At 36.6% G+C, this 15,771-nt stretch overlaps 1 protein-coding gene across 1 annotated transcript in view; it reads left to right on the top strand.

Annotated features, from left to right (window-relative positions):
* The window catches only part of kntc1 (kinetochore associated 1), a 57,202-nt gene that overhangs the window by 23,344 nt on the left and 18,087 nt on the right, over positions 1–15,771 (top strand). The window contains exons 29-47 of the mRNA XM_081364816.1: positions 1,254–1,321; positions 1,419–1,747; positions 2,993–3,165; positions 3,302–3,399; positions 4,273–4,414; positions 4,656–4,712; positions 5,665–5,828; positions 6,444–6,548; positions 6,642–6,770; positions 7,080–7,196; positions 7,299–7,408; positions 10,471–10,702; positions 10,938–11,027; positions 11,108–11,276; positions 11,417–11,475; positions 12,228–12,444; positions 12,806–12,879; positions 15,125–15,335; positions 15,608–15,720. Of these exons, the coding sequence (XP_081220942.1) occupies positions 1,254–1,321; positions 1,419–1,747; positions 2,993–3,165; positions 3,302–3,399; positions 4,273–4,414; positions 4,656–4,712; positions 5,665–5,828; positions 6,444–6,548; positions 6,642–6,770; positions 7,080–7,196; positions 7,299–7,408; positions 10,471–10,702; positions 10,938–11,027; positions 11,108–11,276; positions 11,417–11,475; positions 12,228–12,444; positions 12,806–12,879; positions 15,125–15,335; positions 15,608–15,720 (2,657 nt within the window). The remainder of the gene's footprint in view (positions 1–1,253; positions 1,322–1,418; positions 1,748–2,992; positions 3,166–3,301; positions 3,400–4,272; positions 4,415–4,655; positions 4,713–5,664; positions 5,829–6,443; positions 6,549–6,641; positions 6,771–7,079; positions 7,197–7,298; positions 7,409–10,470; positions 10,703–10,937; positions 11,028–11,107; positions 11,277–11,416; positions 11,476–12,227; positions 12,445–12,805; positions 12,880–15,124; positions 15,336–15,607; positions 15,721–15,771) is intronic.

Genomic DNA, 15,771 nt, shown 5'->3' with positions numbered 1-15,771 from the left:
TCTGTCTAATAATGCGGTTTTAAAAGGATAGGTCACCACAAAGAATTTACATTTGTGCTCCTACCCCACTTTGAACCCAAACCCCAGAAAGGAAGTACCCAAATTAAAATATAGTTTATGAAGCATTTGGACTAGAAGCATAATTGTGGTCTCATTTGAAAGGCAGTTTGTTTTATTAAGACTCAGAATTACAGTCACAAAGAAAAATAGTTATAAAGGCTTAAATGTTACATTTTTATAAAATAAATTTCATTAAATATTTTATTAATTTTTTTTTTAATTGCCCTTGTTGCAGTCTAGAAACCCAGTGCAAGTTTGACCATATTCCATTTAAAATAAACATCAGCTATGAGAATTTGTGAGATTAAACCATGTTTCTTTTTCTCCATTAATACTGTATAACATCATTTTAGAGTTTAAAATAACTTCCTTCTGTTGTCTGAGGTGGTTTCTTGTAGATTCATAGTTTTTTTTTTCCTCAGTGGATGCATAAGAGGCTTGTTAAAGGCATTATTGGCATTTTTGATTTTATCAAAAAGATAGTTCCGGTCCTTGATTCTGATTGGTTGAGCCGCGTTCAAAGCCATTGTAAATTACTCCTCAACAAACATACACCAGTGACTGCATTACTTTAGTATTACTACGCAACTTTGTTGCTGCATGTGTTGCTTGGCAACCTCTTTGGAACTACATTGCTTGGCGGAGGAATAAATGTGTTATAATGTTATATTTTTTGTTGCTGGTGTTTATTTTATGAATAAAATAAATATTAAAATGAATATTTTTGAGTAACCGTTTTATAAAAGCAATAAGCCCTTTGAAGCCGTGTTTTACAGTGAATTTAGAACAGCTAAGGGGGTTTTTACAACGCCCCTTAGATGTTCTAAATTCACTGTAAAATACGGCTTAAAGGGGCTTAATTGCTTTATTATATACCTCCTATAACAAATGTTAAAAAAAACAAATGTCACTATATGATTTATACGATAAAACATAGGCATTATAAGACATATCAAGCCTTTCTAATTGAATAAAAAAAATGAAGACTTATGCAGTAAATATAATAAAACAGTGATTACTGAACAAACAATACTCATTTTGACTGGAAGAGAAGTGTGTACATAAGGTCAAAATCTGCAATTTAAACATTTTAATCGACTGATAATACTACTACGAGCAATTTAATATATATTTTTTTATGAGCTAGATTGATTGTTTTAGACAGTTTAATTTCCTGTCCTTTCTTCTTGTAGATGATGCGTTCAAGAAGACTGAATGTGGGAACAGTCTGAACATGTTCACAGCCATGTCTCATCTACAGGTCTTTATTTGTTCATAACGGATTTGAGGCATTTAATGCCATATTGGACATACATCTACAAATGGGTATGTTTATTTTAAAATGTTTTTGACTTTAGGAAGACTTTGACATCTTCTTAACACCAGAAGAATATGAGGATCCTTTAGTGAGACATAAGTTCAACCAGCAGCTCATCACCGCATATGAGAATGCACAAGCATGGCGGCGCTCAGGAAAACAACACCCTGACAAGGTTTCAAGTAGTCACCTGAATGGTAATGCTGCAATAGCCAATGATCCTGATGGTAAAACGAAGACACTCTCTACTGAAGCTGGGTTACACCGGCTGGCCAGGCAGCTGCAGAAGACAGAGCAGGAACTTTGGGCAGACCTGGCGCTGAGAGCTCTGGATGCTGGAGATGTGGAGAAAGCCCTGCAGATCCTAAGGTAAGGGAGAAGGGAATAATGGATGGGTATTTAAGGATCTAAATGCTGTGAAAAAGTGTGTACATTCGGAATAAGCAGTTATTTCTCAGTTATTTTCATATTATCAAGCATACTTTTCAATCTACAGTCTAATAAAAGTTTATCAGAAAAATAATACAACTGCACCTGATTCTGAATATTGATTGATCAATTGATCTAAAAAGTCTATAACAAAGTACAAAACAAAGTGGTAGTTGTTAATAAAAAGATATTTTAGTATGCATAGCCTACAATTTAATAATCTAATATAATAAAGTTTTGGTTCAAATGTGTGGATGAGGAAAATATAGCGTCTTGAAAATCTCTGCGTCTCATCAAAAAATAAAAATGTTGCGGCTCTGTCAAATGAAGGAAGGGCATTTTGAGTTTCCAGTGCTGACAAAATAAAGGTAAAATACACAAACAACCTGTTACTTCTGTATCTGAATACAATCCTGCCAGACAAGCTGCTCCACTTCACTGTCTGCTTCTAGTATTTCCTAATTTTATAATATTATCTGTGTAAATAGTAAGCCGAAAACTAGCAAATTTCAATGGTCCCATTACTCTCTACGTTTTACAAATATTGAGATGGGAAAGATACAATGCAATTTGTGATATGCGCAAAAGAGATGCACGGTTGGCGGTTACAGCCGCGGACTCCGCGGATAAACCGTGGATCGGGCGGATGACGTGCCGAAAAATAATATTTTAATTAAATTCGGGCGGGTGGCGGGCGGTTGAACCAATCAAATGAAAAATATATGTATACACCAATCAGCGGATGGCGGGTGGGTGCGGTTTTGAAAATTGGTCAAAAACTTTGGTACGGATGGATGGCGGACGGATGATGAGTTTTGTGATGCGGTTGCGGATGAAATAATAGCCCATCCGCGCATCTCTAATGCGCAAGTAAACTGCTTAAGTCAAGTCACCTTTATTTAGCGCTTTATACAATACAGATTGTTTCAAAAGTAGCTTTACAGTGATAACAGAAAAAAGATTCAGTGATGCACACTTTCTCACTCAAAAAGCAAGCACATTTCAGCAAATGGACAATTTGATGAGAAAATATAAAAATATATTAATTTGTGTTAAGATGAACAAATGTCTTTATTTTGGAATAACTAGAGGGTGAGTAAATGATAACTGTACGTTCATTTTTGGGTGAACATTCAGTTTAACTTCTAATATCTTTTCTCATACTTTTCTTTTTACCTCATATAGTGAGCTATACCAGCATCACTCCAACTGCAGCACAGGACGGGTTCTGTTCAGCACTGCGCAGCGCCTCTGCCAGATGCTGGAGGAAAACGTTCCCATGGTTCTGCCTGAAAAGGTTAACCTCCCTGCTGTCATCCATAAGCTGGCCTGCCAGGCCATTACAGTCTGCCACAGTGGTACTGAAACACTTTCACCATTCATATTCTCTTAAAGTACATATCACTTGAGTTCTCAACCAGTCAGCTTATTTATGTATCACTCATTTGTCCTCTACACCAACTTCAAAAAGTACATGTATTTTCCCTTTCACAGACCTCTTGCTTGACTGTTTGGAGCTGTGTAAAAGCACCAGAAGTGCTGCAGATGTGTACAGACAATGTCAGATTGAAGATTTTGGATTTTTACCTAAGGTAAGCTTGCTAAACATTGTTTGTTCATGTATACACACACGCGAGTGTTGACAGCACCCCAATATATTCCATCAAGCTGTCATCACTGGAAGCATCAGTGGCAAGCCTTCAGTTGACAAAGGCTATCTTCATCTGGAGTGATATTCAAGCCACTTTGCTTTCCCCATACACTAAAAATATATGGAATAAGAATATATGGAATATATATAAATTCTGGAATAGATATTCAGTGTTTCCTACTGAATTTTGTGAGATTGTTGGGTGAAGACTGAAAGGTTGCAAGTTCGTTCCTGTGTGGTGCAACATTAATTTTTTATATTTCAAAAGCTGCAATTTAAAGGTGAACTAAGTAACTTTTTTACCTTAACTGAACAGCTTTGGAGTCATTGGAATGGTTACATTACTTATTTCGGGTTGAATGGTGGTCGTTTCGGACCCCCCTGGTGCCCATGAGCGGAAAATACGCACTTGCAACTTTGAGCCGGCGAGCCGCCGGCCGCCGCGTCAAGAAGTCTCGCGTGATATCAGGTCTCGCGATGTAAACAATTGCTTTACGGCCAAAAGAAATCTGCTAAAATGCTGTCATCATTGCGCTCCCTCACGCTGTTTGAACCCGAATGAAGAAGACGTTTTAAAGAATGTCCCATCTGCTTTGATGTCGTTGATCTACCAGCCTCTGGTGTCCGAGAATCACCTACGAGTTTTTACAACAGTGTTGTCAAATATCTATTCCGAAGCTGTGGGGGGAGCTCTAGAGAGAAACCTGCGAGCAAAAAGCAAGAATACAGCGAAGAAATCCCGAAGTTACTGAGCCCCGCTTTAAACCGGGATGTGTAGACTTTTAATATGCCCACTGTATATATTTCTTTTCAGGAATCTGCATTGACTGGTGAAGAGGACACTTACACTGATTCCCATTTTCATGATGTCTTTAATGAGGACTGCATTGTGCTAGATCCAGTCTCAGTGCTTCCACTCCAGTATAAAATCACCAGAAATCTGTTGCCACTTTCAGGTAAGAGTTTGCTGTTACTGGTGTGATATATGCAAACTAGTGCCTTGAGTTGATATGAATGATTGTTTTAAATTAGACCTTGGAATTACCCAACAAATTTTAATATGGGAATTTTTGAAGTGTAGGGCTGGAATTAAGAAACAGTTTTTGTTAATTCCTTCCTTTGTGAACATATATTAATGTATTCCTATGATTGAACTAAAACGTAATGATTTAAACATAAAACTGTCCTTTATTCTAGAATCGAGACTTTATCCTTTTGGCTGTTCCTGCCTGTCATACTGTGCTCTCAAAGAAGGTAAGAGCATCATATTATTGCTTTGACTAGTATACTGTGAGACTGTTTTAACCATGCTTAATCCCAAGGTAAGGTCTTAAAGGACAAGTTTCTCATTTATTGGTCTGCAAAATTCTGCCGGCTAATGCAAAATGCATTATTTGGCTGTCAAAAGTCTTTTGCTTGGTATAGGAAACCTGGAGAAAGAACATTGTTCATTTACATATACTTATGACATTTTAACAATCCAAAGCTGGTTGAAAATCAGCGAATGTGTACATGAGCAGAGAAGGACAGTCCAACCACTATCCAAGATTTTGGTAGCGCACCAACTCTGGCTTTTTCCCCACCAGTGAGGTCAAATTCTAAAGTACCAGATGCCAATTGGTATCCCTAAACCGGGCAAAGTCTTTCTTATTTTGACCACATAATATGGGAAGGGGTTGAGCTAATCTTTTTCTATTATAATAGGTTGTGGTTGTCGTTGTTGAATATTAGAATATTATGCATTAATTCACTTTCATGTTTTCATTATTTTTAGTGCATATTCAACATTACCAACTTTAATTGGTGATGACATTAGCTTCTTCTCTGTAGATTCTTTAGTTATCTTTAGTTATCAAGACTAGCAGCTTTAGGGGGCCATTGGAAAAGGGGCGTGTGTTAAACATTAGTGCTAGTTGTTTAAGTGTAGTACTTGTCCAGGGATTAAAAGTGTATAGTATGTAATCTCACAACATACCTACCCAGGATTAATTACTGATTCAGGATAAAGTGTGAACAGTGTGATACATGGAAATAACCTAGGATTACATTTTTCAAGACTAAATGACCCTGGGTGAACTGTTTCAATTGTGAAAGGCTGTGGAATATAAAGAACTGTGGTTTATTATATTTAAAAAGCAAAATGTATTTTAAAATTTGTATCGTGTTGTGAGAGGCAGACTTAAATGAAATGTCCTTATTTTCACAGAAACTGATTTGGTTGGGCCTTTACTCAATCCCATGGCCTCAATGCTGCAAATGCTACAGGAGTGCAGTCAGCTTGAACTGGCTCTGCGCCTTCTGATGGAGTCTTATGGCAGTATATTACTGCACTTTGTTTCTAACAACATGGACATCTCGCTAAGCAAAAGGGTGAGAATTCTGTAAAATAATTGAGTTAAAACAAAAACCTATTATGTCTTTTAGTCTGTAATGTTGGTGTTTGAGCATGAAAACGGTCTGCAAAGTTACAAAGCACAAAGACCACTCCAATGGGAGTTATTCTCTACATCAGTAAACTGTTTCTGAACTCCAAGAAATGGCTTGATTGTGGTCTTGAGTTTTCTTCTGGGAACGAACACATCACAATATTCCTCATTTAAATAATTCCCACCCAAGGCATATGCAATTTAAATAAAGGTGTTAGTAGTTTGTTGAAACTCGTGGTCACGGTGATGGGCCTGACATTTACGAAACGCGCTTTAAGCGGTTGACCAATCACAAAACACTGGTCCAGCCAACCAATCAGAGCACATTGCCCTTTTCAAAAGGAAGGGCTTCATAGAGAGAGAAACTAAACAGAGCTTTGCTGACAGACTGGGAAAAGAGGTGCTGCAACAATGAAAAATATGATATGTGAAACAATTTTTTGAACATTCAAACCTATTTTAGTAGACCCTAAAATCAAAACCAAGTCTTTGTAAAAGGGCATAATATAGCATCTTTCAATAAAATGCATTTTTACGATGTTGTATTTCTCATTTCCAGCTTCAGTCTAACAACCGCATGGCCAGAGACAAACAGACTCTTGACAGGATAGAGAAAACTGTTCTCTCGTCCATCACGGTGGTTGTGGTCTCCTTGTTACAGAAGGTGTGCAAAGACACTTAAGATGCACAATTATATTATTTCTATGAAATTATGTAGTTCAGTCAGTTCATTAACTGTAACGGAGTTGTGTTTCAGGTGCTAAACTGGAGAGTGGTCGACTCTGATTTGGCCATCGGACTTTGCACCATTTTGTCCAAGGCAGCGGTCGTGGATATTCTGTGGAAGATGATCACCAGTGCCTGGCAAAATTACGACAAGATAAAGGTCAGACTGAAATTTGGTTTGTGACTCAAGCATTCATTTATTAGTTGTGCTTACTAGGTCGAACTCCTAGTTCGTAATTACTTATGTATTGATTGGTAGGCAATTTTGGAGAGGCTAGCAATAGTAAGATAGCTTTAAAAGCATATGATCCCACCCTCCCTTCAGAGCGTCTCCAAAGCCGCACCTCCGTCAAAACATATAATCCAGGCGATTTTTGATTATTACTAATAAATTAACCTTCACTCAAATTTTCTTTAGAAAATGTAAAAATATACTTGAATAATAAATGTATTAATTTATCTTCTATAGGTTGTTGCTATGGTCGGAGCCCATCTAAGTTTTTTGTATAAGGATGAAGAGGAGAGAGTAAAGTTTCTGTCTGTCATCACTGATGCAGAGTGGGGCATTCAGCTTGGCAAACTTGGGGTCAGTGCTGAACTTATGCAAAGTATTTCATTATTAAAAAAACACAATATGGCCAGAACTGTGTGAAAAACTTATACTATGTCCATTGACATTTCTTCTTAGGTTTCCATCCAGTCTGTGTTCAGGCAGTGCGCAGAGACGAAGAGAAACTTGATCCCTACACTTGTGAAAAATAAAAATATCACTCCTGACATCATACTGCATTACTGCAGGCAAGTCAGCTATTCACTATTTTGCTTTATTTATAATGGGTTGTAAAACACATATTTGGTAAGGTTTCTAAGATTATCAATATTTATTAATAATAATGTATCATCAGTGTTTTTGAAAAGGGAATATGATTCTCTTTAATACTGGGCATTTCTTTTTGAGCTGAAGAGTGAATGAACAAAAGTAAAATAAAGCACTATAGAAGCGGGTTAATTAACTTAACCAAACCAAACACTGTAAAGGAGATTCTTTTAAATCTGCACAACAAAAACATAATATTACAGCTTACACCTGCACAAACGGATGAAAATGCAGAAGTGAACTCGGCCTTGCTAGTCAGAATGTGTAACTTCTGTTAATGCGCTCTTCTCATAACAACGTGCTAAAACACAGGCAAATGACAGCACTATGAATTCTCAGTAGGGCTGGGCGATATGGATTTTTTTTTTATCACGATATGTTTTTCCATATTGATCGATCTCGATTCTTATCACGATATGTAGTTTTTGCAGATTCTGCCAGTGTAAGGGACATCCTGAAGCTTGAAGAAACAAGATATTCACTGAAACTTTAGAATAAAGATTAATAACATAAAAAATTAAACAATATGCCTTTCAATAATGAGCACAAAATATTTTTGTTAAGGTCTTCATGCAGCCAAAGGATTCACATTACACTCCCACATTGTATGAATCTTTCTATTGGTCAAGAGAGCAGCGTATTTGGAGGTATTGAAAAATGCAAAAATAAAAGGTTGTGCACATCATTTGTAATTGCAAACATCATGAGTCATCTCCCTTTATACAATAATACAAACTTTTACTTATTGAAACATTGTATATAAACTAACAGCTGTGACAACTATAACATCAAATTGCTTTGGCTGGACAGTGAACATCTCAAGTACAAAAAGAGTAAACATGGCCCTGGCACAAATACTACCTGAAAGATTAAGGTAGATCTCTAGAATTGTTTTATAAGTAGAATGAAATCTGAGCCAAAATTGCACAAATATGTAAACATAGTAAACCAAGGGCTGGGCGATATATCACATGACATTGTTTATAGGCACATCTCGTCAGTAAAGCCGGTTCCTTGATTAGAAGTAAATCGCCATCACCTGCTTTCAGATGGAGTGGCATTTACAACACAGAGACGTAGTTAACTGGCAAGCTGAGCCATATCGCATTAATTATCACGGATCGCCTGTGATAATTAATGCGATATGGCTCAGCTTGTCAGCTGTCTGCCATATCCAAACCACGTCCACACAATTGACGTCGTGTTACCTTTTTTTTCAACAATGTCTTCGGTCTCGAGTTATGTAGTGATGTCGCCTTCACGGTCGGCATTATTTTCGCTGTCCTCAACTTCAGTTTCGCTAATTTTTTTATCCTTTTTACAACTTTTTTCCCTCTCTCTCAGTCTCCTTCTGTTTACTGTAGTAGCCAAGCTGCTCGCTGAGAAGTGGGCGTGTCCTACCGGCATACGGCAGCCGGCAGGCGGCAGATACTGTTGCGCTTAGTTTTTCATGTGATATGATATCGAATAATATGTCCCAAGCATATTATCGAAATCGTTCAGAATATTATCGCGATCCCGTATCGAGATCGAATTATCGCCCAGCCCTAATTCTCAGCATTCTATTCAATTGTGTTCTCATAATGTTATGAATCTGTTAGATGGGCACGGCACATAACTGCATTTTGCAGTTTTTCAAACCATGTTAATCACATGTTTTTAATGAGAATTAAAATGTGAAACGGAAATACTAACCGTCTGGAATTTTGAAGTGGTTTATTGTGAAACCGGGAACCATTTCATCCCTAGTGGAAACATACCGGAGGAGAGACGTAGATAGAAACAAGATTCCAGTTGTAGTTCAGTGGAACATTAAATGAGATACTGTTTAAATTGAGTGACCGGTTCACACAGTGTCTGTTATCTTTTTCACATTACCAGAGCATTGCAGTATTTGAACAATATTTTACTGATGGATGAAAACGGAGCATGACAAATTCTTAATCCAGTCAAAGGGATGGACAATTATTTTTTGTAGTGCAAAGACCTCTAATAATAATAGAACAATGCAATCAAATCAGCGTGATTGAGCTGGTTTTATTCATTAATAGGCAAATTAAATTAAAAGCTAATGTTGAATTTACTATACAAACTTGCATATTTTTATGGAAGCTTGTTTCCGCCACAGAATGAAAAATAAAAAAGGTAACTGCAACTTTTTATTTCACAATTCTGACTTCTGACAATTCTCAGAATTGTCTGATATAAACTCCCAATTGTGTGAAAAAAGTCTGAATTGCGAGCTATAAACTCCCAATTGCAAGAAAAAAAGTCTGAATTGCGAGTTATAAAGTCAGAATTGTGAGTTTATATCTCACAATTCAGAGAAAAAAGTCAGAATTGTGAGATCTAAGGTCGCAATTACCTTTTAAATTGTTTTATTCCGTGGTGGAAAGAAACAAGCTTCCATATATTTTTCTTCAAGTCTTAAACTGCAAGCATTTTCCATATTTAAAAAACAAAACAAAAATAAAAACCGCTTTGGAAAATTGTAGATAAAAATACCGTGAATCTAAGACATATTTCTAACAGTAAGCTCCAAAATATGACAAATGTGTACACTGTTGTTAAAAAAATAAATAAAAAATCAGTCAGCTGCACTTATTTACAGTACAGTTTGTGCACTTACTGTGTACTTAAGAAAGTACTGGGTAATATAAGTTACCTATGCAGGTTAAGGTATGGTTCAGGTTTGGCACATAGTTATTACCTGGTTATTGTTCTTAATATAATAAGTCAATAGTATTTACATGCAGAACAGGACTATAAAGTAAAGTGCTTCCGAATTTTCTGTATTAATTTGTCGCAAGTGTTTTGCCCGTATTTGTATCTCACTTTGCACAGTATTTTAGAGTTGACGGAAATTTCCATAAACTTAATGGATAATGTCCTGGCAGAAATTTACCAGTACATTTTCTGTACTTGTTTTTTCTCACATTGTAGGCCTAATACTCAAGTTTTTTTTGTTGTTGTTATTCTGCAGCACATTTGGATTGGACAGCGATTCTGCCATCAATCTGTACATAACCACTCTACTACTGCAGGAAGATAGATGGTATGAGATGGAGATTGAAGAGGGTGATGCCAAAGGTACCCTGCGGGGTGAAGAGTCACTGCTACGAAAAGACGACATGCTAGAAAGAGCTCTTCAGATTGTCCCTCAGCTCGGCTCTACCAAAGACCTTGTATTCAGTCTCAACTCCGCCTTGACCAAGGTCTTGTATTGCATACTTCACCTCTGACAGCCTAATCCCAGTGATTTTAACTTCTATTCTCCATGGAAAATATTTCATAAGATTATTGTAATATTTTATAGGGTACAGGACATAAGGCATTGACTAATGTTTAGTTTGTGCGACTAAGTGACATTTGATTACTCAAATATCATTTTGATTTGTTATAGTAGATTAATCTAATGGTATATACTGTATATGAATGCAATATTTACAGTTAAATCCTTACAACTATGAGTGGATAGAGAGAGTCCTCAAAACTATTCAGATGGCGGATGAGAGCACAAACCTTCTACCCCTTGGTCAGGTCAGTGAAATTCCAAGATGGCTGTTTGATTTGGCAGAGGAATAAGTTTCATTGTAACATCTTTATGATTTATTGTTTAGATGGTTGGATTACTCCAGCATTTAAAGTCACATAGAAGAATCTCTCCTCCCACTGACCTGGAGAGCTCATATCTTTTGGAGAACGGTCTTGAACCCACTGCTCTAGCTAACACCCGCCTGCCTTTTCATCTGCTATTCCAAACAAACCACGCCTTCTGGAAAATTGTCTGTGTGTATCAGTGTGTTGATTTTTGGCAACCTTGTTTATTGTACCACAGCCTTCCAGATTTACCTTATTGTGTTTTTAATTTGTCCTTAATTACTAATTTATTTTCTGTTTCCTCTTTTTATTGTGTGCCGTGCCAACAGCTCCTGAACTTAGTGAGGACACTTTACCCACGCTGCTCTTCATCTGTAAATTGCTGAAGGTAACATACATGTTGACAGAGCTAAGATCACTGTCCTTCTTATTATTCCTGCTTTTAGTTTATTTTTTTAATTTCTTTTTTATTTTTATTTGCTTGTCAATGATTTATTATTATTAGAAATGTAAAGTGACAGCACACAGTTTGCATCTACAGCGCTAATAAAACAAGGGCTTTGAAGTGCCCCTTTCACACAGAAATTCTGTAAATTTTCTGTAAAAGTCGTTCCACAACTGTTTTGGGATTGCGTGATTTTGTTCATTCACACTGCCAGAGCATTCCTGTACTCTGCATTTCTTCACACACACCCTGGTCGGTCCGTAAAGCCAAAGTGACATCACAATACCACATCTTTGCCAGGAAGCCTCTCATAAACAATTGCATTGTATGTAGTACCGCTAAGCTCACGGTTCATTTTACTGTCTATACAATGACTATGGCCACCCCTAAAATAAACTGGCCACCCCACTGCCCCCACCCCAACCCCCCACACCCCACCACCCACCACCATCCATCAAAACCATGTTAATTGTTTACATTAAACCTAGTATAATATATTTATCTCTACACATTATCTGACATGGATAAATATCAAAATTCAACAACTCAACAATATTAGTGCAGTTTTAAAAAAAACATATAACTGACATTCATAAGAGCAAGAGTTATGTGAAGAAACGTGTGTGTGTGTGCCACTTTGTGCCTCTTTTACAGGAGATATTTACAGTATTTTTTCTGTTTTGCTTTTTACCCAGCTTAATCTTGATAAGCTGTATGTTTTAGCTGTGAACCATGTGTTCAAGAAGAATCTTTTGCCTTTGCTAATGGATCAGTCTAAGAAAAACCAGCATCTTGGTCCCAGCAAAGAGTCGTCCAGTGTGACTCAAAGTATCTTTAAACATGCACTGTGCATTCAGAATCTGGAACTTGCTGCAGCCACAATCCATAAAATTGCTCAGGACCTTCCTGCAGGTGAGTACAGCACTCAATCCCTTCAACACTTTTTTTTTTTTTATATATATAAAGCCTGTCTTGTTCAGGTTTCTCTTTTACATACCCCGTAAAATGAAAGTGAATGTTGGCAAATGATGTCAAGCTCCAAAAATAGCCAAAAAGTAACATGAAAGTAGTTCATGTGACTTGCACATTATGTCGCAAGTCTTCTGAAGAAATACAATTTACAACGTATACTTTGGTGCCTGATGCTGCTGTAGTGGACTTGAGCAGAGTCATTGTAATAATAAATAAATAAATAAGAAAATTGGTTGGACAGTGCTGTGTATCGCATTTGATTTATTTTTTACTTTTTATTATTATTATTATTTTATTTCAGGTGCAGAAAAGACTGATTTCTTAAAGTTCAGCTTGGAACTCGTACACAGGTTGCAGAAGTCTGATGCTCTGGAGGTATGTTGGCTTCCTAAAGAAAATCTAAATATATTGTTTTGAGGACAATGTAAAACCATGTTTTGCAAGTGCACCATTTATATATTTTTAAGCTGTCTTGATAAATAAACATGAACATGAAACATGGATCATCTGTTAAACCAACCCACTTTCCAAGGGAAGACAGAACTTGATCTGATCATCACACGTGGTCAGTTTAAAGACTTTAAGTACACCTGATATTAATGCATCTCCAGTAGCCTCTTTTGATCAGATTTTGTCGAGTGTGCTGGTTTTGTGACTACACATACTTTTAAGATTTTGCACATTTTGATGCTATTGCATTACATTTACGTTTAACCATTTAGCAGATGCCTTTATCCAACTTACAAATGAGGAGAACAAAAGAAGCAACACATCAACAATAGGCAAGTGCTGTAACTAATCCCAATTAGTCTAGCACAGTAAATGCAAGTTATTTATTTTTATTTATTTTTACTGAATAATATATAATATAAATATAGTAGAATACTAATACTATATTACTATATTAATACTACTGTGTTAGTATTAACGAGTCAAGTGAAAAAGATGCGTTTCAGCCGTTTCTCGAGAGTGGCAAAAACAGCAGCTGGAGATTAGTTTGGCTGGTCATTCCACCAGCAGGGAACAGTTAAGGTAAAAGTCAGTGAAAGCGATTGTTGTGCCTCTTTGGGATGGCACCACAAGGCAATATGAAGATTTAATTAAGATTTAAATATGGGTAGGGAATAGTATTTATTTTACATATATATACAAAGATTTATTTTTATTTTTAAAAACAAATGTTTGCAAAAAAGACTAAACAGAATTGCATAAAATGATTGATTGATTGATTACTTGAGTTATTTTCAGGCAGTGCTGCTGAATTGGCTGATTTAATTGATCTCCCAAGCCTGATTTAGGTGTTGCCAAAACAGAGCAGCTAATAGACTGGAAAAGTGCATCTAATTGACAACCAAACACGGATTACTTTTTGTATATGATGTTTAGTGACCGGTAAATCTGGGATAACAGCTCTGGACAACACCACAATAATGAAATGATGAAAATAGTTTGCTGCAAAGTGGTTACAGTAAACAAATAAAAACAATCTCAAACAAATCAAAAGTTTGAGTATTCAAAGTCTGATCTGAATCATATGTTGATCCTTCCCCCTCTCTGTCACCCCTACATTTTTGCTTGTATTCTTTTGTATAATATAAAAAAAAGCCTTAAAAAACTATCAGACCATCAGAGGCTTTCACAAGAAATGAGCAAATTCAATGTATACATGCTGCCGAATCATATGCATTCATGCAGCTGTTTCATTGTGTTCTGTATGATTTTGAACGACTTGAATAAGAGTTCCAACAAACACAAGCAAATGCTTATCAGTTAATGATGGAGAAAAGTACTTCTCTTTGCATCTTCACAAATTCATTCATAAATTGAAACTCAACAGGTATAAAGTATAATTAGTAATCAAAAAAACAAAACAAAACTGTTAATGAGAAGACCAGCACTGGACAGGTTGGTTTGAAAAGGTTAATGAAGGATAATTGTTAATGGCTGAAATCATGATTCATTGTTTAAATCAACAGCCCTAAAAAGTAGTAATAATAACTCTGTCCTTGTGAGTAAATTTGTGTTATGTTGGTGCAATAAATGTTGTTACAGTTTGCAGTGCCTCTATCATTAAAAATGAACTTGGAACTAGTAGTTGCCCGATACTGTTTAAAATTCACTTAAAGGAATACTCCACGTAAACAAAAAGAAAACGGCATTTGCTCACCCTCGTGTTATTACGAAATTGTGACTGACTTACTTCTGTGGAACCGTTTAGAACTGTCCATGCTAGTTTGCTGACTAGTTGAAATTCACGCAAAGTAGAGGCTGTTCAGTTTAAAGAAATAACATAAACACGTAGGAATGATTGAAGGAATTTCCCAATTTCTACCTGACAGCTCAAAATTTAAATCATTATTTTATATTGGCATACTGGCAGGTATTAGACGAATGAGCAAGGATATATTTATCGCCATGGCTTTGCATTTTGGTTGACTATACTGTGTTTTATTGTGCAATGACAGAAAATTGGATTTCTGAGTTCACGATTCCTTTTTTTATTAGTAAGGACTAAGGATGTTGTTAACCACATTTATTACACAAATCTCTGTCTGTCCCAATCCTTCATTACTCTATCCCTCTCTCTTCTTGATTGTGTCTTGTTTGGATCATTTACCAGGAGAATTTGCAGGCTCGAGGTGAGGCACTCATCTCTAAACTGCAGTTGCAATATCAGCGCTCGGCCACAGAGAACGCTCTCCTTTCATCTCAGCTCAGCTCCCCAGAGCTCCTCAAGCTCACAGGCCTGCCTGGGCGCCTTATTGTAGCTCTCTTTGAGCATAGCTCAGTGGTGGACCGTTTGAAAAACCCTGCTGGGATGACTTACCCTGGTAAGGACAAGGCGTATAGTATATCTGTGCTGTAAGATCAATTTGATCTTGCATTATTTGCTGTATTTTATTGATCAAAAGTGACAGTAACCTAGTGACATGTTCAAGTCTTTACTAAGTTCTTTCGAACATTCCATTCATCAAAGATTCTTGAAAATAAGAAATTTCTTTCAAAAACCTTATTGAATCTTAACAACCCCAAAAATGTTAATGGTAGTGCATGCACGTGTGCTTGGATATTTATTCTGCCACCTTTTTCTGAAACTGGACAGACATTCACAGCGTGGCCAAGGATATTGCCTCCATCAATGGTGTCGATCTTCTGAAGATCCGGAACATTCTTTTGGAGAAATGGTTGTGCCAAACAGGGCAGTCTAATGGCAAGGTGTGTAAAATATATCAGACACGCTGCAAATTCTGCAAAGTCTTTTGAGAG

The sequence above is a fragment of the Scardinius erythrophthalmus genome (assembly GCF_964197995.2).
Source record: "Scardinius erythrophthalmus genome assembly, chromosome: 5".
NCBI classification, from domain to species: domain Eukaryota; kingdom Metazoa; phylum Chordata; class Actinopteri; order Cypriniformes; family Leuciscidae; genus Scardinius; species Scardinius erythrophthalmus.
This window is presented reverse-complemented; position numbering and strand designations above follow the sequence as displayed.